The 26,979-nt window shown below is 42.0% G+C and overlaps 1 protein-coding gene across 4 annotated transcripts in view; it reads right to left on the bottom strand.

Annotated features, from left to right (window-relative positions):
• The window catches only part of TMEM266 (transmembrane protein 266), an 85,784-nt gene that overhangs the window by 18,232 nt on the left and 40,573 nt on the right, over nt 1–26,979 (bottom strand). For all 4 annotated transcript variants that reach the window (XM_088063366.1, XM_005521398.3, XM_088063367.1 and 1 more), the window contains 6 exons: nt 26,824–26,978; nt 22,938–23,011; nt 13,424–13,480; nt 11,520–11,658; nt 9,927–10,042; nt 1,396–1,582 (listed from right to left, as the gene is read on the bottom strand). In XM_088063366.1, coding sequence (XP_087919492.1) covers nt 1,396–1,582; nt 9,927–10,042; nt 11,520–11,658; nt 13,424–13,480; nt 22,938–23,011; nt 26,824–26,978 — 728 coding nt within the window. The remainder of the gene's footprint in view (nt 1–1,395; nt 1,583–9,926; nt 10,043–11,519; nt 11,659–13,423; nt 13,481–22,937; nt 23,012–26,823; nt 26,979) is intronic.

Genomic DNA, 26,979 nt, shown 5'->3' with positions numbered 1-26,979 from the left:
TTTTTATCAGTGAAAATCAAAAATCCCTCTAATCATGTAACCTAAGTGCAGAAATCAATCCAGAAGATTGGGTATCTACTTTGTTGCAAATGTGTGCTGCATTTTACAGGAAGACATGAATAACAACTAATTTTGTTAACCTGGATGTTGGAATGAATACCTTAGACAGAAGAATTTTTAGATCAACCTCCACAGCACTAAAATTTCAGCAAGCTTCCTTACAATGTGTGCAACACTCTTCAGCTCCAAATGTAACCCGCAAGGAATACATGCATAAATTATAATATAACCACCAGGGAAACCTCTGAAACACTAAAAAAAGAGGGAAATGCATTTTAGGGGTCAGTCTGCTCAACTCTCTGCTTTTAAATACAATTTCATATCAGGAATAATTAATGACTTTACTGTAGTTAGTACTTAGATATTATAAAGAGGAAAAATCCAAAACAATTTCTACATGCTTTCACTACTCTGTAAAAGAAAGGATTATAATTTGAAAATTTTAACAGCTTTTATAGAGCATCAGTGCCTTGAATTCTAAGGAGTTTGACCAATATAAAGATACTATGCAAATTTCTAATTCTAACTGATTCAGAATAATTAAGCTAAGATGCCCAAGGAAGACTAACATACCACTAAAACATTCCAGAGTGTCTCCTCTGGAATATTACATTAAACCAGGAGACATTCTGCACTCCACTGGAAGGGCTGGTGGATCACAGGAAAGGAGCTTTGTCTTTTCCAGAAAAAAATTCAGGTCTAGCACTTACATAATAAAATCTGATCCAAGTAAATTTAACTGTTGTTATCTGCCTGAACCACTGAGCTGCCCAGCAGACACCCTGAGGCAGCAGAGTGCTCCTCACCATGGCCACGCGGCACTCAGACATGTAAGCAGGATGCCCACACTGCACTTCCCTCCTTCCCTGGCACCAGTGCTGCCCTGCCCAACACTGGCAGCTTTAGGGAACTGGTGAGAGCACAGCCTCAAGGCAAGGCCCACAGCTGATGCAGGAGTCCTCTCCAAACCACAGAAATCCAAGTGGCCAAAGACCAAAACTGTTTTTCAATGTTTTTCCCAATTTCCCTGCTTTTACCTCTGAGTGATTATCCTTTGGCCAACTTTCATTTGGCTGTTGCTTCTCAAGTGTTTGATGGATGTAATCATGAGGACATTGGGAAGGTACATCAGAGCCATTTTCTTCCCCTGTCACTTCTCTGGCTCTGTTTAGAACCTGCTCCCAATTACAACAGCTCCTGCCACTTCAGAGCAGATGCAGCCTCTCTGCAGCAGTGGGAAGCTGCAGCCTGCAGGCAAGCAATCAATCCCTGCAGGAGTGAAGGTTCAGTGGGATCCCACTGTGGAGGGATCAGCTGTGCAGAGGCAGCACTCACCTCGTGCAGGTCGCAGCTCAGTGATGTTCTCAGTGGCTTCGTCATCCGAGTCTTCAGTGGCCACCACCTTGTACCTCTTGCTGCTCTGTTTGTTCAGCACGTGTGGGACCTGCAGTGCAGCCTCTCTCTCTGCAGCCAGGTCCAAATCCTGCTGAGCAAGGTGGGCCCTCAGCTGCCTGATTTCAAACTAGAGATAAAAACAACACCACAAACTGATGTCATGTGAGCACAGCCAGATGTTTATATGCTACAGTTGGGGACCTGTTATTCATCACTAAACACTACAGTCTGGTAAAACAAATAGTGTGGTTGAGCCAGGACATGAGTCCAAGCTGCTGGTGCTCCCCCAGGGTCTATGTGAGCTGTATCACTTCTCACATAATCTAAAGACAAAAACTGCCTCATGCTGGTCTTCTATTTTGCACAGCTGTCTCCTGAAGGTAAAATTTTGGACAATTTTAACAAGTCTTACTGCCCAACCTCATGTAACCTTTATAGAAAGAGACCACTTTTAACAGGCATTTAGGTTCATGACAAATATACCTAATTAGTTTGCAATGAGGCTTCCAGTGGAGGCGAGGTTCTCTGAGCAGGACCCAGAATGTTCCTCCCTCACTGACTAGACAAGGGGAGGATACTACAGTCCTCTTCTGACTTGAAATCTTCTGTACTCAGCAGTGTGCAAAAACCCCTGGGGAAGCTTACCACTTTTCTGGCCATTCCTCTCAAACTTGTTAATTAATTTCTGCAGCCACAAGGAGATTTGCTCATGACTAGTGTTATAAAGCAGACACCTGACAAAAAGAAGCTACCAGGTACAACCTGACTGAGGGATACAGCAGATTTCTCTTGTTTTCGATGGCCACACATCTTCCACAATGCAAGAAGGAAAATGGTTTTTTTTGGAGAGGCTGCAGAGACTCTTTAAACCCTTATATAAGCAGGACAAAACTCCCTGTGCCACACAGCACAGCTGTGGGGCTGCACAGAAGAGTTTCTCTTTAACAGAGCAACTCTAAAATCAGTAGTACAGCCGTGACCAAGTCATGTCTAATTCTAGAGTCTGAGAGAGAAACACAAATGAGGTGAGTAACAGGCAAACTCAGGCAAATTCAAATGTGGCACTGCTGGGCCTCTACTGGTTCAGGGCCTGAAGAGCAGGAGGACACAGCAGCTGCCACTCCACACTCATAGCACACAGGGAGTTGGCACCTCCATGCTGGAAAAGTGCTGTGGAACAGCCTTGGCTGAGTGCATCTGCCTGTGCCTTTTGCCCCTCAGATGTGACTCAGATCTGCCTCACTGGCAGATTTTGGAACCCATCACCACACCCTGTTCGTTCCATTGCAGTCAGACGTGGTGCAAACACCAGGGAGGGGAAACCAGACAGAATTTCCACAGGTTTAGGAAAGAAAAAGGGATTCCAGTTTGCCACACCTGGCCACTATCTGCTTTCCAGAGCATCTGCATGGGAACTACAGTAACTGGAAGGCTCATTGCAAAATTCAAATCTAGAAAGCCAAAGGGCAGTTCAAGCTTTCCAGATCCCATTCAAAGCTAACCAGAGCTCTAACAAAGCACACAGCTTTTCCTCCCTCTGCAATTCAGTGCACAGAGGCCTGGCAGCTGCAAACAGCTGGCTGCAAGTGATCACTACTTTTCACCAAAGGTCTTTTGGCAGTGGCAGTCAGGAGTCAGGTGCAATTAGCAAATGTCAAAATACTGCCCTGATCCCTGATTTCCTGCAATGAAGCCTCCAGATTCCTGCAGGTTGCTATTGTGTTAACCTATTGCTAGGAAGAACTAGCACTGGTTCCCAGCCAGCCTGAAGCATCCTGAGGCTCAAGGTGCTTGTGCTAGTATAATAGGCAATTTCTGGCTTTATCCTTGACTTGAAAAAAATCAAGGAATCACAAGGAATACCTTACATTCCACCTTTAAAAGGAAAAAGATACCTTTTCAGATGCTCCCTTTGTTTAATGGAAGAAATGCACTCAAACATGTTAGGCAAAAAATAAATTTGGAGATTTTTTTTCATGTCGTCTAGCTCAAATATAATTTATGTTTTTCTACATTTCAGCCTTCAAAAACATTCACATGTGTCAGAAAAAGAAATAACTGTTATTAAAAATGCTTAATTCTGGCCTAGAGGTATGGTATGATTTCCTTTTTTTCATGGAAGACAAAAAAAATTGGCAGGTATTTTTTAAACCAACCAGAACTAGCTAAAAGTCAGCTCAATAACTATGTCTGCATCAGATCCAATTTAAGCATTTACAAAGATTTGCTGAGCATTGTAACAATCAGAGCCTGAATGCATCGCTGCATTATACAGGCGTGAAGAAGGAGCCCACAGCAAAAACGGGGGAGAGCCCAGACTCCTGTTGCCCACTCACAGGTCCCGGGGATAAAGGAGCATTTCCAAACAGGACAGGTTATTGCCAGTCCTTAAGGTCCCCACGGCCGGGCAGCTTTTCCGGGCACAGTCCGTGAATTTTGTGTGTGACCGCGCTCAGTTCCCGTCCCCAGCGGGGACACGGCCCGCGGCGCGGCTCTGCTGCCACCTGCCGAGCGCAGCGGGAACTGCAGCCGCGCCACCGGCCGCGGGGACACCGCGGGGACACGGCGGGACACGGGGGCACAGGGACACGGCGGGCAAGGGGAGACACGGGGACACAGGGACACGGCGGGCAAGGGGAGACACGGGGACACAGGGACACGGCGGGCACGGGGACACGGCGGGCACGGGGGGACACGGGGGCACAGGGACACGGTGGGCACGGGGGCACAGGGACACGGCGGGACACGGGGGCACAGGGACACGGCGGGCACGGGGGGACACGGGGGGACATGGGGACACAGGGACACGGCGGGCACAGGGACACGGCGGGCACGGGGGGACACGGCGGGCACGGGGGGACACGGCGGGCACGGGGGGACACGGCGGGCACGGGGGGACACGGCGGGCACGGGGGGACACGGCGGGCACAGGGACACGGCGGGCACGGGGGGACACGGGGGCACAGGGACACGGTGGGCACGGTGGGCACAGGGACACGGCGGGCACGGGGACACCGTCACAGGCAGCGGACCGGGCTCCAGCGTCACCGTGTCACACACACCAGACCGGGAACTGCTGTCGCCCTGTCACAGACACCGAACCCGGGTACCAATGGCCCCCTGGCACAGACAAGAAACAGAATTTTTGATAGTAAAAGGCACGAATCTCCAGAGATTGGTTTGTTAGGAACTGTTTCCTGACAATTAATGCCAGGATCCTGCAGATGCTGGAATAAGTGTCAGCCACTCAAAGCAACCCCCCAAAACAAAGGCTAAGTCTAAGGGCACGTTCCTTACAGGTGAAATGCCACGAGAGGCTGCATGAGCACATTAGGCTGTAGGTGCTTCTACCTATTGAAGATTCTATTGCACACTGACCTCAGGCAGTTCTAATGTGTACAAGAACTAATGAGATTGCTCTGACTGCATTCAGGCAGCCCAGAGCAGCTAAAATAAATCATTAGGAGGTATAAAATATAAGCGCTTTTAAGTTAAAATTCTGGGCCAAGGTAACACATGAAATTTCTATTTGCAGTAGGAGCTGATGTAGTGATCTGTGTACACCTGGACCAGCAGAGCTGCACTGAGGAAACCACAGTTTGTATTTCCAGGTACACCATCCTTCCCTCAGCCTGTAGGGCAGAAGCGTATTACACGTATCATCAGAGGACCAAAAAAAGGCATATAAACTTAAAAAACACATGCTTTGATTTGTTTAAATTAAATCATAGGTATCAGCTCTGTGCAAGAACCTTACAAATCTCACAGAGCCAGTGAGCAAAAAAATGCTTGTGTGGAAGATAGCTTGTGACCAAGGAGACAAAGGTAAACCACCTCCTAACTCATGGCAGTTACAAACACAGCATTGGTCCACTTGAAGCTGCTACTGACTTTACTTACCAGGACACCTATGACATTCATGTTCTTTACAATTACACATACTTTGGTAACTTCTAGTGGGTATTTACCAATAAGTGCCAACATATTTTGTAATGGAAGAAGTATTTTTGTAAACTTCATAAAATCCCAGCATAATCTAAGCTGAAATGGAACTGGGAGGGCCATCTAGTCCAATCCCTTGCTTAAAGCAGCTCCATTTAGCTCAGGTTGCTGAAAGCCTGTCCTCTGCAATTTTGATTATCTCCAGGCTGTGTGTACACAGCACCACCTTCCTGGCAAGATGGTCCAGTGCTTGTCCATTCTCACAATGAAAATGTTTGTTCTTGTATTTCACAGGAAGTCTGCACATTCCATGTTTGTGTACTGTCACTTTGCACCTCTAAGAACTATCTGGGTACATCCCACTACAATGAAGCTCAGCAACACAGGTGCAACACGTGTGGCTGATGTGAAAATACATTTACTACCAAGAAAAAGGGAGATAGAGTATGCTTTAGAGAGGAATAAGTAACTAGATTGACTAGCATGAAGAGAAAGTTCATCAATGGCAAATTTAAACTTACCATTTTCAAAATCTGTTACATGCAGCACAAACCTGGCAATATTTTTGTCAGGAAACAAAGCAGAAAGAATTATGGGGCACTACTGTGCACTTCCTCAGTAAAATAATGCATTAGGTGATTATTTCTAAGCAGGTAAATTTACAGACCTACCCCAAGCTCTAGATAATATCTCCTTTTCTATGCCTGTTTTTATTAAGTGGGCCACCCATCCTAGCTGATACTTTATAATACATATGTAGACTCAAAAAGAGACTTAGCAGTGAATCATGGAGTACTCTCCTTTTTATGGTCTAACAACAGAGTAGGATTGACATCGTTTCTGAGGGATCAATGAACATTTTAGCCAGAAGCTTACTTGTGTCTAATGCAGGAGCAATAACTTCGCTCAATTCTATTAGTGTTGTCTGTACAGAATGCCCTGCCCTGAAACTCATCTGCCACTGGGATACAATCCAATGTTTATTTCCATTAGTTTAGCCATTGTTGGTAACAATAAAAATCAGGAGGCAGTTGCAAACTAATGATTTACGGGTAGAATAAAACATGGGATGACCTTGGCTGCCTTCCATCCACCAAGAAAATGACTGGTAGTTAGAAATAAATTAAAATTATTGCAAGAGGATAGCATACATTATTTCTCCAATAGGTAATTTTACCAGCTAAATAGCCCTGTCATTAAACTGGCAGCTGTTGTACAAATTATATTCCAAGATAAAAAAAGAGAAATTACAGCTTCCATAGTTGTTGCAGTGTTAGGAATGATGAAAACCCCAGTTCTATAGGAACTGACAGAAAAGGAGCTCTGGTGTGATAGGGCTGAACACATACTCTTGGCTGGGTTGTGTTCAGCTGAATTACTCTTATGAAAGCTAAGCAGAAAAGATCAGGTATGTATATCTATTATCAGAAATGGAAATTCATTTACAGGTGATTCCAGAGGAAAAAAGCAATCTTCACTGACTGGAATTTGTAACTAATGAAACTTTAGAACTTTGTTTTGCAATTTAAGTTACTCTGATAAAACAGAACCATCAGCAATATACTCTGCATATTTTTGATGGTGACTGCAGTGAGGCTTCTTTTCCTTTTACCTTTACCCATTTTTAAAAGTCCCTCATGCTCCATTCCTGTTTAACAACCTCTTTTCTGGCCAATAGAGAGTAAATAAAAAGCAAACTGTTCAAACAGTTGCAGTGGGGTACTACAGAGAATAAAGTGGTCATCTGTGTAAGTAAAAGTTATAAATATATTCTGGTTTTCAGATGTACAGCTAGCCAAAAAGCAGCATGTGGAAAGAGTTTCTATGTTTGCAAAAAAGTACATCTCCGGTGTCAGTCAGGAATGGAAATGTACTTTATAGATGTGATACTCCATCACTGGTCAAAAAACCCCACAACTGACCAAAGAGAATTCAAAAAGATGAAGGGAAGTTGTATCTTTCCTGCTTTTAATTTTTGTAACAGAAATTCTGGTTTTGTCTGCCTAGCATTAAGCACCAGCTTCAAATCAGCATGGGACTTCTCAGAGAACCAGCCACCAATTATTTTTGTTTTAAATCCCAAGCAAAACAGGCTTAGTATTTTTTCCCAACTCCTCTAATGACATAATTAATACTTTGCTTGAAACTTTCAAGATCATTTCATCTGAAGAATATGCCAGACGCTGAAAATTCTAATCCCAATTGCCTGAGCAGCAGCAAAGCAGTAAGAAACTGAATACAGGATCTCAGAAAAAGAAGTGTTGGAAAACCTTTCCAACAGGAATATCCTCAGCCCCATTTCTAACTATTGAATAAATGCAAATAAATGCAAAATGTGCAGCACAGAGTGAATCAGTGCCTCCCTCCACTGCTGGGCTGCAGGGAACCACGGGGACTTGTCTGTTCTGCCCATGTGGGCAGTGCAGCCCCCAACACCCACCTGCCCTGGCACAGCCAGACTAATGCAGGCAAACCTTCCCTCAAAAACAGAAAACCACACAGAAACACCACGAAAAAACAATCCTTTATAGAGCTCAGGAAAGATGATCAAATGAAAAAGAAAAAACCTGGCAGAATTTTAGACATTAAATACCATTAGGAGCCGTGTTTCCCATCAGATGCTGTACACAACGTTAATGTGAATATTATAATGCTGACAAGTTGTTCTTGACTGAATTATGAAGCTAATAATTTACAAATAAAGGATGCAGTACTCGTGTCAATGTCTGATGTTGCTAACTGCAGCAAATTTGTACATTTACCAGATATTATACAGCTGAGACAGTTGTTTGGCACCAAGTCAGGCCAGTAAGAGGGATTATAATGCTGCCAGCTTTCTACAGACTGTACTTTTCCATAGCAGAGGACACTTGGAAGCTGCAAGAGAACCTGCTCTGTTTTCTCAGATTTACTCCTCTCCCAGTGCAGTATTTCTGTGTTTGGTGTAAAGGTTGTTGTAACCATCAGAGCTTGGATTTAGGGCTACTCTGGTCAGACATTCAGGAGTACCTGGCTCAGACTGAACACCAGCAAGAGCTGCTCCTGAACCCCACCTGGGATAATGAGCCCACCTTTACCCAGATTATAAAACAGTAACACCAATAATTGCTTAGAGATTTAGTGTGTTATCTGGATGTATAGCAAAGATCCTAAAAAAAAATATTTTACAATTTATGATTGTCAAGACCTTCAGTATGGTCTGACAGACAAAATATCGCACTGGGACTCAAGAAATCACTGATTTGCTTAATGGGTTTGGTGAAGGGATAATCCCTCCCTTGAAAAATGGGGTGTATACCATTTATCTGGCAATTTCACAACCTTGACAGAACCCAAATCTTTAAGCATCATTGTACAAAGGTGTTATGAAGAGGAATGTAGTTTTGCCACCAAAAACACTTACATAGCCGGGACTTATTAATTTTTGGCAGAAGCCAAGCCTTAGGTTTGGAACTTTATTATGGTTAATTATTATGGTTAATATGAGTGACTCAAAACCAGTGTTATGAAATGACAGCGTCTACAGCTCTTCCTAATACATCACACAGACAAGGCAACTCACCACCACCACCAGCAGTTCACCGCAGAATCCAGGACTGAGATCCAGGAGACCTGGACCTAAACCTAAAAATTCAGTCGAGGACCTAAATATTGATAGTTTTGTATTTCAAAAGTACCTGCCACAAGCCAGAAGTGGTAGTTGAAGCCAAAAATCTCCAGAATTTATTTGGACTATATCTCACAGTTAGCATTTCGCTGAAACAAGAAGTAAATCACCTGGGGGTCATCCTGTTGTGGTTTGATGGTCACCTCAATACTCACTTATCCTGAGCCTCAACATCCATCCCTACGTTCTACTTTAAAGCAAGTTAGTCAAGAACTCATTTGCATAATACAAATGGCAAAAAACTCCTGGCTCATTGCCCCAAAAATGGTTTTAAACCTTTTTCACGTAAAATATATTCACTTGAGATATTTCAAACTTCACCTTCCCTTACCTCTAGACTGAACATTTGGGGGCCTGGGAAGAGTCTTAAATCTTGACTTGCTTCCAGGAACTAGAAGCTTCTACTGCAACATTTTGAGCTTGCCAAGAGTCTCTGACTGACCTACAGGGAAGCCACCTTTTGCATTTAAAGCAGGGAAATTAATTTGTGTTTAACTGCACTTCCTTTTCCCAGGAATACAAGCTGCAGTCTCCAACAATGGCTTTTATATGTTAGTACTATGTCAAGCTAGCTGTACTCATTCAATAAATTATATACTGGAACCATTTATTTTCTGTTGCTCACATTTGTTTTCCTCACCTCCAAAAACACAAGCCCAGCAGCAGAGGCAGCTGACTGCTGTTTGACAAATACCATGCTGACAATATCCTGGCTGCAGCTAATGCTTCCTTCACACTGAGACCTGTCACCCCACAGCACGAGTCCCAGTGGAACTTCTCAAAGCTCAGCTTGCAGCAAAGTACATGAACTGTTTGCCTTGCCTTGACAAGATATGCGTAAATAAAGACAACTGAACTTTACCCCTTGCTCTTGGCAGATCTGGGTTAGTCTTTCCAGCTGCTCATCTTGAATAACTTTTGCCTTCTCATATTGCTGAATCATCATCTCCATCTCCACTTTCACTGGAAGGACATACGCTGGAAAACACAAATAACACTTAAAGCAACCCAGCTGTGATTTGGTTTTTCATCAGAAAGAAAACCTTTACAAGGCCAAAGAACATCATCACCCCTTTCCCTTGTATCTGGAGAAATGGAGTATTTCGAACTGAAGAAGCACTAGAGCACTATTTTCAGGGAAGGATTTCTAACATGGGAAATGCAGTGATTAGATATTGTTTGATCAGACCTCCAACTGCCTAGCTGAACAGAAATCCATGCTACCTGCTTTTCCCAGATTCCAGGCTAGTACAGCTCTTCCCCAGTGTTTACCACACATTTCCTGAATTGCTGGGTAGGAGGATTTTTTTCTTTAGAGTCAATCCAATTCCCTCTAAACCTGAACAGAACATCTCTCTCAGGAAAAGAACTATTCCAGAGCTCTAACCATTTCATTCCTAGATTTTGTGGTAAGAAGTAAGTCCTTAATGGACACAGCAGACTAAGAAAGATATTTTGAAGAAACAAAAGGGGCATTTATCTTCTATGGCTTTTCAAGCTACAGCCCAGTTTTCAGTATGTTTTCTGTATGGCTCCAGAAATTTTGCTACTTTCTTAACTATGGCAAACACACTGATCAGAAAAGCTGGTCAATACATACTGCAATTAATGTTTTCTGAAGCTACACAAAATCCTGAAATTTCCTTTTATGCCTCCATCAGAGGGATATGACCTCCCCTGAACTCTGAATCCAGTCTCCTGGGCATTTAAATCCAAAATAATAACTTAACTCTGATTTTTCGTACATGAGCAAAATGACCATTCATTTATTTCTTTTCCTCAAGCTGCCTGAAGCTGCTGAACACACAGTAACCCACACTTCAGTCCTTGCTTCCAGGCCCAGCCACAGACTCTGCTCTCTGCAACCTTGACTTGTTGGGGTCTTTTCATCTCCCCTGGTACATCCCCACAGAGGTCTGTGCAAAACAACACTTCTTTTCCAGGATGTATAGTACTGCAGACAGTACCTCCAGCTGGGAATCCCCAGGGCAAGAAAATCCTCACAGAATCTGACATAAAACTTATTTACTGACACAAACTTAGAAAATAAAGTCCCAAGACAGAGCTGGCTGTATGGTTATGGGGAGGGTGCAGCAAGTGTCAGCAAAGCAGACTGGAATCAAATATTTTGCAGAATCAGGAATGACATCTGTTGGCAAGAGACATGAAGCAGATCAGGACATTTACTTCACAGGATAGGGGATGGGAATGTGCCTAACAGGAAAAAAACCCAATGAATTATAAAGGCTCCTAGGGAGCAGGAGATACAGCCATGAGCTCCAGACCTACCCTCCTCCATGGGAGTCATAAGTCTCTTCTGTTTAGTGCTAGCAAAATTTAAGAGAAAGGACAATGACAGGAACAGTGGGAGCAACCAATCTTTATGTATTTTTAAAACCTCTTTTTCCCAGGCTGCCAGGTAATGCCTGGAGTCACAAACTGAGTCCCCACTCACCATCAATGATCCTCTTCACTCTCCATATCCGCAGTGTGATGATAAGGCTGATAGCATCCCACGGGCTGCTGGGGCCGTTAGCCACTGTTGAGGCCACCATTGGTGCCAAGGACAAGATTATGATAGCACCATCAAACACCTAGAGAGAAATCAGTTTTTTCAAACCTTTCCTTAAAATCATATCCCTGCTGTTCTTCGTAATCTTGAAGGACTCCTTTGCCCAAAAGAAATGCAATTATGGTACCTATTTGAAAGGGATATGAGAGGTGGCCAAGCCACAGAAAGGCTGCATCCTTTTTAGGTAGCACAACAGAATTCCTCAGTGCTTTTTATGAGGTGAGGAGAGATAAACTGTAGTGGAAGGGCAGGGGGAGAGAAAGGTATTTGGAAATACTGGCCAAAATCCCCAAGGAGAAGTGATAGTCTAAATGTTATTACAGCCAAAGAGTTTTATCATCACTGGTATTTATTACCTGTTACTTGGCATAATGTCATCTAAGAAAAAAATGCAGTCCCTGCCCATAGATCTTACTGTCTAAATGAAGAGATCAAGACAACAAGTAGAAAAAGATGGAGCCAAGAGACTTGATGGCTCTTGGCCATGTCCTGGCTACACAACACATGTGGGAATGGCTGTGCACCTAGACAGAAAGACTGCCTGCTCTCACTTTTATGGGGCAGCGAGGCTTGCGAGGAGTTTGACAATTGGGACTGTTCAGAATGATTTATGTGACACTGGCTGCATTGGGATTAGATCAGAAAAAGAAATTGTACAAAGCATTAGACAGAAATGAGCTAGTAAATTTGTTTCAGAGCAAGGTGGCAGCAGTGCTGTGTCTGTCCCACACTGGTCTAGCAGGGTAGAACAAAGCATCATGTTCTCATTCCTGCTGAGATTCTCCCCTGCTGCTAAGGCCCATTGATTAACTGTTTGCATAGAGAGGCAGGGCATGGATTTTTGTACTTACTCAGAACTGTGTATAAAAATTCAGTGTATTGGAAAGAAATACTTCTTACTGGAGCCACTCAATGGGTAGTAAAAAATATCACTATTCCAAATTACCAAAATGAATTATCAGAAACTGTTGCATTTAGCCTTAATAGTAAGAAACCCTGAATCAACTATTTAAAGTTTTGTTTCATTTTTTGAGCAAAACAAGTCAAAATGTTTACAACTTCATTACGAAAATATGCAAGTCTAGATTGCCTAAGCTCCAAGAACACCCAGATTGTCTTCTGGTTCTTCCTGCACAGTAGTGGTTTATGAGGCAGTATCAAGAAAGAGCTTTTAATTTAACCCATCTCCAGATTTCTGCTCAGATTGGGATTGTCTATTGTTTATAACAATAATATATACATGATATATATATATAACAACAATATAACATGAATTTCCTTTTCTTTCTCTACAAGAGTACACACATTCTACCAAATTTCTAATCTGATGTACTAATTACAGCATTTATCAAAACAATTTCACAACAAAAATGGGGATTTTTGCCAAACTAGTATTTACTACCAGGAAACTACATGCAATTTTTCAACTAACTCAACTAATTTCAACTCAATTATGGCAATGGGGATATAAAACTCAGGTAACAATTTTTACATTTCAGGCTAGCAGCATCATCAGTTAGACCAGCACAGCTCTAACAACAAAAGGCACAGAAAAAGCAAGAAGGCCAAAATCCCTCCCTTAATAAAATATTTTCAAACAATGCAATCTTCTGAGTCTCTCATGGAAAAAGGGACTGCATCACTCAGCTATGGATAATGCACATAATGAGAAGATTGTGTGTATTTATCTGCCTTAAAAGATACTGTATTGCACCAGGTTAATAACAAACCAGTTCTTCATGGTCTTACTGGGGCTGCCTGGAAAACAGTACCAAGAGAGAGCTTACCTCTATTTTGTTTTCAATGTAATCCCATATGCCAAGCACCACAATCCTCAAAATAGTCTAGTAAAATAGATTAGGGGGGAAAAAAGATTATGAATGTTATTGCAGTCTTAGAGAAACATTTAGTCCTTTACCTATTTAGGGAATAATTTTCTGTCTTATTTAAGCACTGTACATTTCTTCTAAATAACAATCAGGTTCTAGAAATAACTCAATTTCTATATTAAAAAAGCAGATATTGATTCCCAACCACTATATTGACTTACTAAAGCCTCCACAAACAAGTTCCAAGCTCATCAGTCTTTCCATCTTCTTAAAATTTTGCTTTCAGATTTGTGTAGTTTAGATTACCAACCCTCTCCACCCTCCTGACCCAAGCCTATGTAAGATCCACCACGGGGCCCCCTCAGTCAGAGTGGGGAAAAATTCTCTTTTCTGGCCATCTTTGATATGCCAGTGCTTACTGATTTTCTAAGAGAAGATGCCCTGTCCTGATGCCTAAAGGTACATTTCATCAGCCTGAAGAGCAGATGCTCTTCACTGGAATCAAAGGCGGTTGCTTTATTATAAGATCCCAGAAAGTCATGGTATAAAGGAGAAAAATATCTCTCTGATCCCTCTCTATGAAACAAAACAACAATCAGTAGCTGTGCTGGTTTTATATAAATTAGTATTTAGTAAGAAAGAAGAAACTAATTACAAAAAAATATTTTTCTGAAAGAAATTGCTGAGAGTTTATGTTTGGAAAAAACTAATAGCTGTCTAGTTTTGAGAATAAACCACTGATTGAACTATTTAGAAGTTAGATTCAACAGCTAAAAAAGAGGAATAAAGAAAGAACATAGAATGAACCAATGGTGAATTCCCATTAAAAAATCCAATGACACCTTTCCTAATTTTTAATTTGGCTTTCAGAAGACACAATAAAAAAAAAATAAAAAAAATCCATCAGTCAACTTGTGATTGATATTGAACTCACATAAAAGATGAATTGGTAGGGATGTTTCCTGCCAACAGCAATAACAAGGTCAGATTTTGCCAGACATGAGGAGTCTACCTGCAGCAGGGAGCCTTACAAAGATCACCAAATTGTTACTTTCTCCATTAGAGAGCAGCATAACGACTTAAGTGTTCAGCAGGCCTACATGTGAGGGGTGCCCATGGCCAGAATTGTACAGAAAAAAGCGACTCTGATGAATACATGTATCTCCTCTTCATTACAAATACAAATATTTAATCCCAAGCAACTCTGAATTTATGCCAAACATACCAGCAGTACCTAACTGCAGAACAACACTGAATTGTTCAGTAGTGTTCCTATGTGTGGTTTTGCCAGCCCCCACAAGCCAAATTGCCTCAGCTGGCCTGGGATGACTGTGCTCTGTTCTCCTGCCACTGCAAACCTGGATAACAGCACTTACCCCTGCTTTGCCCAAGGAGAAAATGCTGTGGGGTAGATGGTGCTTCCAGAGCCCAGCCCCACAGCACCAAGGAGCAGGAAAGTGAACCAGCCAACACCTCTCAGAAATGGGGTATACAAAGGCACAAGCCAAGGCTGGTTGAGAAAGGGAGGCATGAGCCAGAAGACAAAATGCAGCATCCTCTTTCCTCTACAAAAAACAATGATACTCTACACAGACAGCAAGATCTGTCAACAGTGCCAGTCTGTACTCCTAAAAACACTGTACTTCCAAAGCACTTTAAAAATGCAGAGTAGGAGCAAGGCTCTTTCCATAATAACCTATAACCCCAAGGTTTATTTATTTTGTGCAGGAAGATGCACAAGAGCAGATGCTCAAGTCCCTCAATAACCCCAAACTGGCCTGCATGATGTGATGTCACATAGCCACAAGGTGCAAGTACATGTACTGCTGACCAGCCAAGGCACTCCTGCAGCCTCAGCTCAGCTCCTGAGCTGAATTCTGCCAGGCAAAAGCATCCCAACTCCTCTGCCAGCATCTCCCTCTCTCCCCACCAAGGAGCTGCACAAAATGCTGAAGTACAAGTTACTTGTGAGCCCATCAGCACAGCTGTACCTGGGGTCCACACAGGTTCCACAGCAGGCAGCCATGGGGAAACACATGAGGACAAGCAGAGCCTTCTATAAAGCTTGGGGCAGCACCTTTCCTACAGCCACCCTGCTGAGAGCACAGCTCATGCTCTGCTATGCTTAGGCAGTATTTATGAAATGCCACATCAATGAGCAACTACTACAGGATGGATGAGCACTTCACACCTTCAGAGAAACAGAGGGTGAAAGTCTTCCTTTGGACAAGTGTGCACAAAGGTATTTTCATTAAAATGAGGCATATTTGCATGAAGGAAACTGAAACACCACCTCACAACTCTAAATATGATTTAACATCATAATGGTGAGGGAATGCAAAAAGGATGTTCCTTCCTGCCTGTTTAATTCCTGACTGCAGTGTTTAAATCAGACTGTGCTACTGCGATGTTAATTGGTGTGAGCAGTTCCAAGGGCTAGAAGCTAACACAAATGTTTTCATTACCATTCTGCTGCTGTGAATCAGCACAAGCCAGCAGTGACTGGAAGTCTACTTGGCAGACATTTAACGCAGGATTGGGTGTTGGTGTCCAGTAAGGCATGCCCAGATGATCAGCACCTTGGAGTTCAGCTCTCAGCTAGAGCAGACACTGCAGGAAGGTGAGTGTAAGGTTGGGATAAAGAAGCCTCCCATCCCAGAGGTGCACCCTTCAGAACCAGCTGGGCACAACTGGGGGTAAGCTTTAAAAGCATTTATTCTGTATGGAAGCTCTTCAAGCTGTGCACCAGCACTGTCCCTTTTAAAAAACCCCATCACCACTGAAGTGCCAAGAGCCAGGCAAGGCAGTCTGTCCTTGGTGACCCAACTGAGCCCCAGCTTGGCCACTGAGGTGCCCCTGGGCCAGCACAGCTCCAAACCAGCCCTGGCTGTCCCCACTCTACCTCTGTGTGTCCATGGCAGAGAGAACATCCACTGCTGCTGCCACAGCTCTCGTCCAGAAGAGGTCGAACCAAAGAAATTTGGACTGTACTGGGCATCTCCTTGATTGCTCAGTATAATAAATACTTTGACTGCAAATGAAAGCATTGGTATTTCTTATATGTAACATTTTATTATTTTTTCCAAAGCAATCAAAAATATATTTCAGACAAATACATATATATTGCATTTGATTGTATACTGTCTCTGCACAGAATTTATTAAAAATGAGGACCTATAGCAGAATCTGCAAAAACAGAGACAGAAATTAATAACCCAGGAAACTTCCTACCTACTGTTCAAGGACCAAACCGAAAGATGCATTTGAATTAAAAGAGAATTGCAACTGTAAAACATTAATCACAGACAAAACCAAGGTTAGTCACAACTCTACCATTTTTAAGTACAAGAATCTAGAAGAAAAAGGGAAAAACTGGAATAGCATTTTCAGCATAGCTGTTTCCTACTGATGTGCAGGCATGTAGCAAATGCACACACAGAGTTTTGCATTACACCACAGGCATTCTGCATTTCTGAATACAGATTTGAAAAAAAAAAACACATTAAGTATCAGTGTGAGCACTTTCCTGTTAAAGGAAAGTACTGCCAGCTTGGTTTTTTGTACTTGAAAAATAAAGCTTTAATGTTTTTTGACTAGAAATATTTTAATTAGAAAGTCCTTAACACATATATTTTTTAGTTATATCAGAAATACATTTTCTTCTCCTAAAAGCTAATTTATTATGTAGAAGTCTGTCCAGTGCACTAATAAAAGGCAAATGAGTGAACAGTTCTGTAAACTTCTTTAAGCCGAAGTAAACCCAGATAAAATTTTAAACCATTTTTCAGACAGAAACTCAATTACAAAATTGACAAAGTCTCCTGGTGACACACATTTGTTTGCATGACATTAACTGCCTGCAGTGAAGTTTATGATGAACTGTGTGATGCTGCAGGTTCTCTCTCTAATTTTGTAGGGAAACTTGGCAAAGTCCTTTGCTGAGCCAGCTGTGTGAATTCCCACAATCTGCATTTGTCAGCTGACTGCACAGTACATAGGTAATTTTAAGTACTTTTCTGCTTGCACAGTTAATATACAATTTACTACTCAGTGAGTCACTGCATCAAATCCCTCTGTAGTGGGAAGAAATCTCCAGGAGGCAGCAGAAGAGGGGAAGCTGGCCCAGCAGCACGAGGCACAGGAGAGCAACTCTGCATTTCAGGATGGGGTAGGGATTGTGCAGGAGAAAGGAAAGAAAGAAAGAAGAAAATCTGTTCCAGCCTCTTCCATCCTTTCTCCCTTTGCCGCAGAACTGATCTATATCTTACAGAGGCTCCAGAAACTCTGCAGATTAAGCTTTTGGCTTTTCGGACATATAAGACCAAATACTTATTGAAAGCTCTCCAGAACACCTTGTACCCAATCTGTAATTTATAACCCCTCTCATCTGGTTCACTCCACAGAGGCCTTAGCTCATTGAGTCCTTTGAAGAGAATCCTATTGCCATCTCCTGGTGTGCTGGTATTGAGCTATTGAGCTGTCCCAGTACATGCTGTGCTCAGGCCCACCAGAGCCCAGAGGAACATGCTGGCATGCTTAAACCAACACATCCTTTTGTTTCCAGGGCACAGGCACCCTCCTGACAGAGCTTCTCTTTTACCAAAGCTCTGAAACTACAGACCCCACACACCATTATCCAATACAACCCACCCCATGTCCTGCACTCTGGAACTGCTGGGGCTCCATCAAGCTCGTGGTGCCACAGAAATCATTCCCTGCCAAAGCCTGGTGCCATGAACAGACACACACTGTGTTCTCTCTCGCTAATACTACCAGGACATCACATACCCAAATGCACTTCTATTTCTTCTTATGTTCTCCCAATACTCTCACAATCTTTATTCTTAGCATATGGGTAAAACCAATGAGTTTTCAACTGGCAATTCTGTATTGATTTCCAAGGGCTTCTAAGGCACAGGAATAGCTCAGCAGAGACTCTACCACACATCCACAGTGGCCAAGGAACTGGGCTAAGGCAGCCCTGCATCACAAGTTCCCTCTGGGCATAGTCATACAAGCACTAACTTCTCTCTGAAACGTGGTGTAGGACGTTCTGCACTGCCACCATCAAGAGATGAAAGCATAGATGAAGCACTGACAGAGCACACTGTAAGTTAGGTGTACTATTGGAAATTAAATGGGCAGACTGGCATTTCAGGCAGATGTCCAGCTAGATTCCCAGAACTTTACAGGACTATTTTCCATGGTAACTACTTCTTGTGAAGCCAGAAAATTGCTTAGTTAAGAAATTTCCCAGTGTATTAAAATTTATTTTATACACACTAGCAAAGAAAAAAGCCTAAATTTGCCTTTATAGATCATATTAATACATAAAATCTTTATCTTTGTTCCTAGACACCGCTACTCAATCCATTTAAAAAACAAAACATACAGAAATGAAGTGCATTTATGCACCATGAGAAAAGTTGTGTGTACATGGAATAAAAGTAAACACACAGAAGAGAAACCCCAGCTTACAGAAGATTAATAGATGATTATTATCTTTCTGCTCAGCTCTTTGAAGCTCACAAATAATACAACAAAAGTAACATAACTGAGTTTCTCTAATATAAATTATGAATTTGTTAAGGGAAAGACATTTTTACTTAGTTTTGCCATTTAGGATGTTTTTCTTTTTTAACAGAACCTTAACAGCAGTCTCCCATTGGAGCTTTCACTCCTTTCAAGGGTTGCTATTAACAAGCAGAAAAGTGGTAGGTTACTATGAACGCTCCCTTTAAACATATAGGATGAGGAAAGCCTTGGAGTTTTTTCCTCCTGTGAGCCATAGCTAATGAAACAGATTTTTTTCTCAGCTGGGAGCCCAGACTTACTCTACTCAATTTGAGAGCTCATTTCTTGGGACACAGATGCCAGAAAAAATCTGTGATTCAGTGCTAGCCTGACTTTGAGTACACAAGACTTGGTTCCTCCCAGGAAAACCCTTAAGCGCTTCCCTTCAGCAGAGTGCCTGAGTGCTGGGCTGCCTGAAGCACACAGAGAAATGCAAACAGCCAATATCAAGGAACTCCATTCTTGCACACAGTCTCATCAGTCCTAGTGGAAAAGCAGAACTGAACAACAAACACAGAACCACGTACTTGTGGCAATGGGATACAACTGTTAAGAGCAGACTTCAGTCCACTTACCAAAGCTCTGGCATTCCCCATTTTCCTTTTCTCAGCTAACTAATACCAAGGCTGAATTTGTCCCCTCGAGAGGGTGCAACCCCGGCCTTGCCTTGCTGCTGATACTGGGATTCCCACCCAGTGCCTCCCTCTTCTCTTCTGCCTTAACATCTGGGTAACATTTGGTGCACAGACAAATCATGGTGATGTATGTAAACAGAGAGAAACCACTAGTAAATCCTGTTCAAATACTTGAAAAAAAGCAAACAAAGCTGATGTGCACTCCATTTGAATATAGATATTTTAATGCTGGAAAGTCACAGACAGTGACAGAGTATAAAATGAACAAAGTGCCTTTAAGGTTTGTGGCTGTAAGACAAGGCTAGGGAAAGCAGGAAGATACTGCAAGAGCAGCTACTCAGCTCTGCTGGCAGCTGTTCTGGTGGCATTTGCCAGCTGCTGGCATGTTTAGTCCCCTCATTCTAACCAAGCAGAAAGCCAGTGCCTGTTTAACTTCAATGCAACTTGCAATTGCAAACAAATACTCCACATTACTTGCAATGTTTTGAGAGCACCACCTTGAATCAGTCGTATTCTTCCAAAACACTCCAATTTTGTGCTGAAAGTTTTATGGGTCTTAACAAGTTTTCTACAACTTTGTTCTTTAAGCTGAGGCCTTTCTGAAGAATTGTGTATCCATATTTACAACTAATGAGAACCAAATTACAGAATAAACAGTAAACATCCAAATTTAGAAGAGGGTACTCTGCTTTGGAAACAACCTTTTTTGAACACCAGAAATCTTGAATCCTTGCTTTGAGTTGAAAAACAATGACTGAGGGACTCATCAATTCTCAGCAGTTACATGTTATATCAAGGTAAAATAATTAAACCTGCTCAACTCTGAAATATCATCCTGGCATGAACAGCCACAGACTGCAAAATCTCACTGTAACACATGATCTCCTCAAGAAATGATCTCAAAGACAGCTGACTCATGGTATGGGAATCAGTGGGGGAAAAAAAAAATCCCCTGAAGAGACCAAAGGAGTAAATAAGATGAATGAAAAAAAAAAGCCACTTGCAATTTTTGTAGTATTTTGTAATCTCTTGGGGAAAAAAAAAAAGTATGACAGAAAATGATACCCTCTGTTTTTCCTTTCTTAAGACGCAATTCAACATGAACTCAACCTGGCATAAGCAAACCAGCAGGAAAGGTACACCTGAACTCTTTCCCAGACTGGTGGTCTCTGAAGCACATCCAGATGCTCTGTGGAGCCACCTCTGTCTCTGAGCTGCCAAATTAATCCATATCCAAAAATCTACCCTGGTCCATGCACCGCACATGGCTGTCTTGTGGCCTCATTTTCCTTTGATCTAAATTCAAACCATAATCAAACAGGTGAAGGAAGCTACTTTGGAAGACAGAAGTAGATAATGAAGTGAGTTTATAAGTGAGAACAACAAGTAGACAAAGTAGTTCCAAATAATAATAAAGACAGAAAAGCCAACACAGATCCAAAATGAGGATGGTGAGTCCGGGAACCTGTTTTGGCTCTGTAAAACATTTCTGTTACTCTTTTCCTGCAAAATACTTCTGAACTAGTTCATCCACTTTGGAGGGTACCCTGTCCCAGTAGAACTGACACAACCGATTCCTTCCTTGAGCCAGATGAGCCCCAGCCTCAAGGATGTGTCTGCAGTGCCACCAACACCCCCAACAAGAGCTGTGCACTCAGGGAGGGACACAGGAGCAAGGTGTGAGCACAGGTATGAGCAGAGTGCTGGTGGTGCAAGGGAATCAGAACAGAACTGCAGGCTCCAGTCCAGCAGTGGGGAAATGAGCAGCACAGAAGAGGCTTTTGGTGAAAACAGCTTCAGAAAGTAAAGGGGTCAGGTGAGCATGGTTGTGCAGCCATGCTGCTAACAGCAGTTACAAGCTGATCCTGTTGGGAAGCTCAGGATTACAGGGAGCTCCAGGGCGCTAATCCCCAAAGAGGAAAGATTCTGGTGGGGAGAGGAAAGTATTTCTTTAAAGGGAATAGACATCACGTAGCAAACATGAGTCTTTGGGAATTAGGATGTGCAATTCACAAAGGAAAGACTGCAAGTTCTTTTAATTGTCTGGATTATTTTCAGTCATCTTACATGTAACCTACAGCCCACCGCCACTGTCAAAGGATGGGGCCAGTAATGGGACCTATTTGTGCAAGTGCAGAGGGCTGGGATGCAGGGCAGTGTGAGAATCCTGCCTGCCATCAAACAACCCTTTCAGAAAGCACCCACTGACAACACCAGCTAAAAATCCCTGCTGAGAAATACAAAATTATACATGTAAATGTATTTCATCAGAAGCACCATGGAAATTACCAATCATATATCATGAGTATGAATTCAAGTGATCCAAATAAATCATTTGCAGATATCACAGCTTTGTTTTTTGATTATTGTTTTTTTGTAACCATCACCTTGTAACTACCTAAATTTGCTATAGAATTAAGTCATTAACAAACCTTTCTGGATTATATTTTCTCCTACAGAACCAGAAAAAATATTTTAAAGTCTTTAAGTCCAAGCTGTCTTCCAATCTAACAAACATAAAACTTGTTTTTGTGACAAGTAACATATTACAACCTGAAAAATACCAATAAAAGTATTTTGGAATATTTCAGGAGCAGTCTAAATGTCTCAGTTCCAATGACTTCTCTCTGGAACAAAACTGAAAGCTCAGAAAGGCAGATTATCCCTGTTTTGTCTTTTTTTACATCATGACTAGAGCCTTTTCCAGTACATACATTCACACACATTTTGGCAAAGAAATTCACCATTTGTTTCATTCTCTGACTAGGTCTATATGCAGCAACCTGGAATATATAAACTACTTTAATAAATTGTGAGAGGAGACAACTCTATTCTCAAAACAGACCTTTTTATATAAAACTCCTATGGATCTTTATTCCTGAAGAATATATCTTCATCATAATCCTATACTTTATACCCCGTAACACTGATAACAAATGGATCAAACTATCCTGGTCCAGTGTCTGCAGATTCAGAGATTATTATTTCTTTCTGAAGCTTTCCAATCATAATTTGTAAGGCAGTATCTTCCCTTCCATGTTTCCTTACCAATTTTAAGCAACTGACACACAGTGCTAATCTAAATAACATTTTTTAGTTTGCTAAGTAGAAGCAGCAACAATACACTTTTGCTTTTTTTCCTTAAAATACACTGTGCTACATTATTTACAGTCAAACTACTGTAAAATTCTTGCTAATTCCAGTGACAACATAAAAATACTTTGCAGCTCTATATTGTGGTGAAAGACTTTCATTATACATACCTCTGAAAAGAAAACAGAGAGAATGACTAGGCTGATCCAGTGAATTACTCCTGCGAACTGGGAAGCACTTGAAACTGCAATTAATATAACACACGAAGGATCATTAAAGTAGCAGAGTGCAACTTAGGTTTAGCATAGTCAGTACTGCCTCAAGTTACATATGGTAAAGCTTGCTTTCTTAGATTTTTGCAATGGAAGTACCACAAAGAGGATGGGATGCAATGGACATGGAACTCCAACCTTGGCAGCTGCTCAACCTCATTCACCATGTTAGGAGTTCTTCACTGGAGCTTTAACAGATCCTGCTGCTGGAAAGCAATGGCAGACACAGATGAGGTCTTTGATGCTCTGCCACTGCTCTGTGTTCTCACCCCACGTGCTGCTTTAGTACGGGATGTATAACTAATTCCTGTGTACCTAAAAATGCAGATCTAGGACTCAGGAAACAGAATGCTCTACTATCCCCACATTATTCCTTGTGTTCAGTCTTTGACAATTCAGCACAGCTGATCAGTATTTGTCTGGAGCAGGGGCTTAAAAAATAGTGCTCAAAATGGGCTTCAAAATACATTTCATGCTGACAGAAAAATGCAGAAAGTTGACAGGGTCCCCCCTAACAGAACTGCTAGCAATTCCTATTTCCACATGCTCCCAAGTTTGGACTAAGGGAATGAAGAGCAAACATTCTCTCTTCCCCTCAGGATATTTGTGAGTCTACCACCCCCACAGCAGCCAGACCAAAGCAGTCTGCACAGTCTTGCAGTGTCAGAGAATGACTGTGTAATGGCTGTGTGCATAGAGGTGCAGGGCTGTGGTAGACTTAACTGTGCCCCAAGAACATACAGCACACACACTAAATGAAGAATTTTATTTTAAAATCAGAATCGATTAATATGGGAAGCAGACAAGAAGGATATAAGAAGAAATCATGATACAAATAAAACTGAGTATGCCCTACCACTGGAACTCCCACTACTGAAGCTCTTTTGGGGCTTGATGAGAGAATTTGCTGCGCTGCAGCAGAGGAACTACTTAAAGGTGAAACAAATGGGCAAAATACAATATAATAAAGTTTACTAAGGCACTATATCTATTGGGCAGTGAAGAACGGGCACGCAGCTTTTCCAACAGGGCTCGACTGACATCCAAGGCTCCAGCTGCCCCCTAGCGACAAAAAAAAGACACAGCAACCACGAATTTGGGACGAAAACTCATCCTGAGAAACCCTGAGCGAGCAGCACAGCAGCTGTGAGCAGCAGCACTTGCTCTCGGTGGATGTTGTAGCCGGTTTCCTAGCAGTACACACTGCAGGGGTGTGTGTGATGCTGTTGGCAAGCCCTGACCCCCGCGTTACCGAGGCGCTGCTGCAGCCTCTGCGGGGCTCTGCAGGACAGAGCTGGCAGCAAGGGCTGCTGCCTTCTACACGTGCACCTGGCTGCAGAACGAGGGCAGTACTAACACCGTTTTCTGAGCTCCTTTTCCCCAAAACTGCTGGAGATGAGGAATGGATAGCACGGTCTGTACTTCTGAGGCACTGGGATGTTATTTTGTTATCGTGTGCGAGGAGCTTTGAAGACAGACTTAAAAAAAAAATGATTACAGAACAGAGACCTAAAACAAAAGACCTGTATTATATGTCCCTTGCTTTCTGGGATTTCTAATTCTGGTATGAATATGTTTTGTGCTAAAATACCCTAACAGGTCTCTGACCTCTCCACGTGTGTGACCTACAGTTCACAAATGCGGTGTCCACCTCTGAAACCAACAGCTTTATGTGTGGGAGAAGTGCATCATGCAACCAAAGACTACACTGAAATCAGGAGAGAAAAACTATACTCTAAAACATCAGGTTTCTTTTGTTCTGGGTTTGTTTTGGTTTGGTTTTTTGTTTTTTGGGTTTTTTGGTTGGTTTGGCTTTCTTTTAATAAAGGGAGCCTTCCTAAGTAATTACAGTCTATAGCATGGATTAGCAGTTATTATTATGGACAGAACTGGCAGTGATGTGCTGAAAGGTATCCTAATGTACTGCTTGGTTTTATAAAGAATAAGGGACCTTTTAAAATAGTAATTGCAATTTTGATAAACATTGTTATGGGCTAATGGCTTTTCAAAACATTAAAGTGACAGACATCCCTTACAAGGCACAACTGGAATACTTAGATCAGCCTCACTGAGACAGCCTTTATCCGATTTAAAACAAGACAGAAGGTATTCAAATTTGGCAAAGGTAAAAAGCCTCATGGCAAGATTCATTAGTTCAACTGTAAATCATTAATACAAGTAGAATGTGTCCTGAGCAAATCCATGCAGGCAGGGGCCACTGAACAGTGAAGTCACCTGGCTCAACCCAACGCCTGCAGGTCATGCACAAGGTGTAAGATGCAGAGCTTTCAGCAGTGTCACATGCACCAGACACATGGGGGAGCAATGATTCCTAAAGTAAAGCATTCTTCAGAGGGTTCTTCAGAAAATAAATGGTGAGAAACTCGCTGCTTCCAGAGGAGAGTAACCAAAACTGCTAAAACTCAGAGAAATCAACAGTCTTTAAAACCCTTTGTCTCTACAAAAGGAGCGAAAATTCTCTACATAAACAGAAAGATGTGACAGGCCACAGTTAGCATTCCTGACTTTTTTGAAAGTGGCAGACTTGTCCAAATCCTGGACTTCCTCATCCAAAATTGGTGAGTGACCAGAGAGCAGAGAAAGTAACAGCTGTAACAGAGTGGCCATGCCCTGAACAGTGTGTGCAGTATGGACAGATGGGTGGAAATGGGGAGCAATAGCATGGAATGACACATTCATTTATTAATCTTACAGAGTTTAAGAAATGCCTGCATATATCAATGAAGTCCCTTAAAGTCATCTTAATACAACTGCAATACCTGAATCTTTACTCCACTACGATCAATTGACAAATTGCAACAGTAGAAGGACTTCAGAAGAATAAAAATTTGGCTTGCTCAGTTTAAAGCTGCCACAGGAGACACCAGACACTCTTTTGTACTATGTACTCCTGCATTTATGGGATTGTCTGAACCCCAGCTGCCATTTCAACACACCTGAGATTGCATGGAGATACTAGAGGCTGCTCCTCAACATTTAGCTTAGGAAAAAGCTTAGGTGGTGTTTCTGGTCTTGTCAGCTTTGTATCATAAAAGTCAAAAAAAAAAAAGGGGTGGAATGGAGGAAAAGAAGAGTAGGGGGAAAACGATGAAATAAGAAGCAAAACAGCAGCATTAAAATTTCTATTGTGGAACCTGTGTAGAGTGAATTCAGATAAATCAAAACTCCATTTAAGCCATTATTTCACTCACAGTGTGTTAGCAAAGTAGAATGAAAATATGTCTCATTTCAGTGCATTAAAAGCTAGAAGGCTGTAATTTCAATTCCTATCCACTCAAGCAGAAGTAAATTAGTAAGAGGTTAACACCAAGTACCCTATTTATTTTTGTATGCTCATCACTTTTGTCTATCCAGATGTGATGGGTATCAGAGATTAAGGTTGCACAGACTTTTCTTCTGTACATATGTAATATGCCTGTAAAGGACAGAGCTTTTCAAGTACTAATGACAACACATTGTGAATCTCTGCATGTACACTCTGCTGCTATCCTTTGAAAATTTGTCCTGTACTGAATTTGTTATTTGATCTAGCTTTGGTCAGAATAATAAAGAAGAGACTGACTTCACTATACCAGGATTCCACAAGAACACATTTCTTACCTAGCCTGGTAATCATTTAAATGGTAGGGAAAAACCATCCCCAACATCCTCCCCCTTCAAAAACCTCCCAGCAAGTTAAGCCTTTATTTAATAAAAATTTTAAAAATTAAGAAGCAAAAATAATAATTAAAAAAAAATCAAAAAAAAAAATCCTCCTACTCACACTGGAGAAGCTTTATATCTATTAGGAGTTCCAGAGTCAGAAGAATCACCACCAATACTACACAGGCTACCAGGAAACTGTTGAGACTTGCACTGAGCAAAAATACCTGCCACACAGCTGCTCGTCTCCCACAGCACGGTTTTAGCCAGTTAGATC

Source organism: Pseudopodoces humilis, chromosome 16 (assembly GCF_049639895.1).
Source record: "Pseudopodoces humilis isolate 2021_Gansu_Grassland_sample_001 chromosome 16, ASM4963989v1, whole genome shotgun sequence".
Classification (NCBI taxonomy): Eukaryota; Metazoa; Chordata; class Aves; order Passeriformes; family Paridae; genus Pseudopodoces; species Pseudopodoces humilis.
The sequence above is the reverse complement of the archived record's forward strand: the minus strand, read 5'-3'. Positions and strand labels throughout refer to the sequence as shown.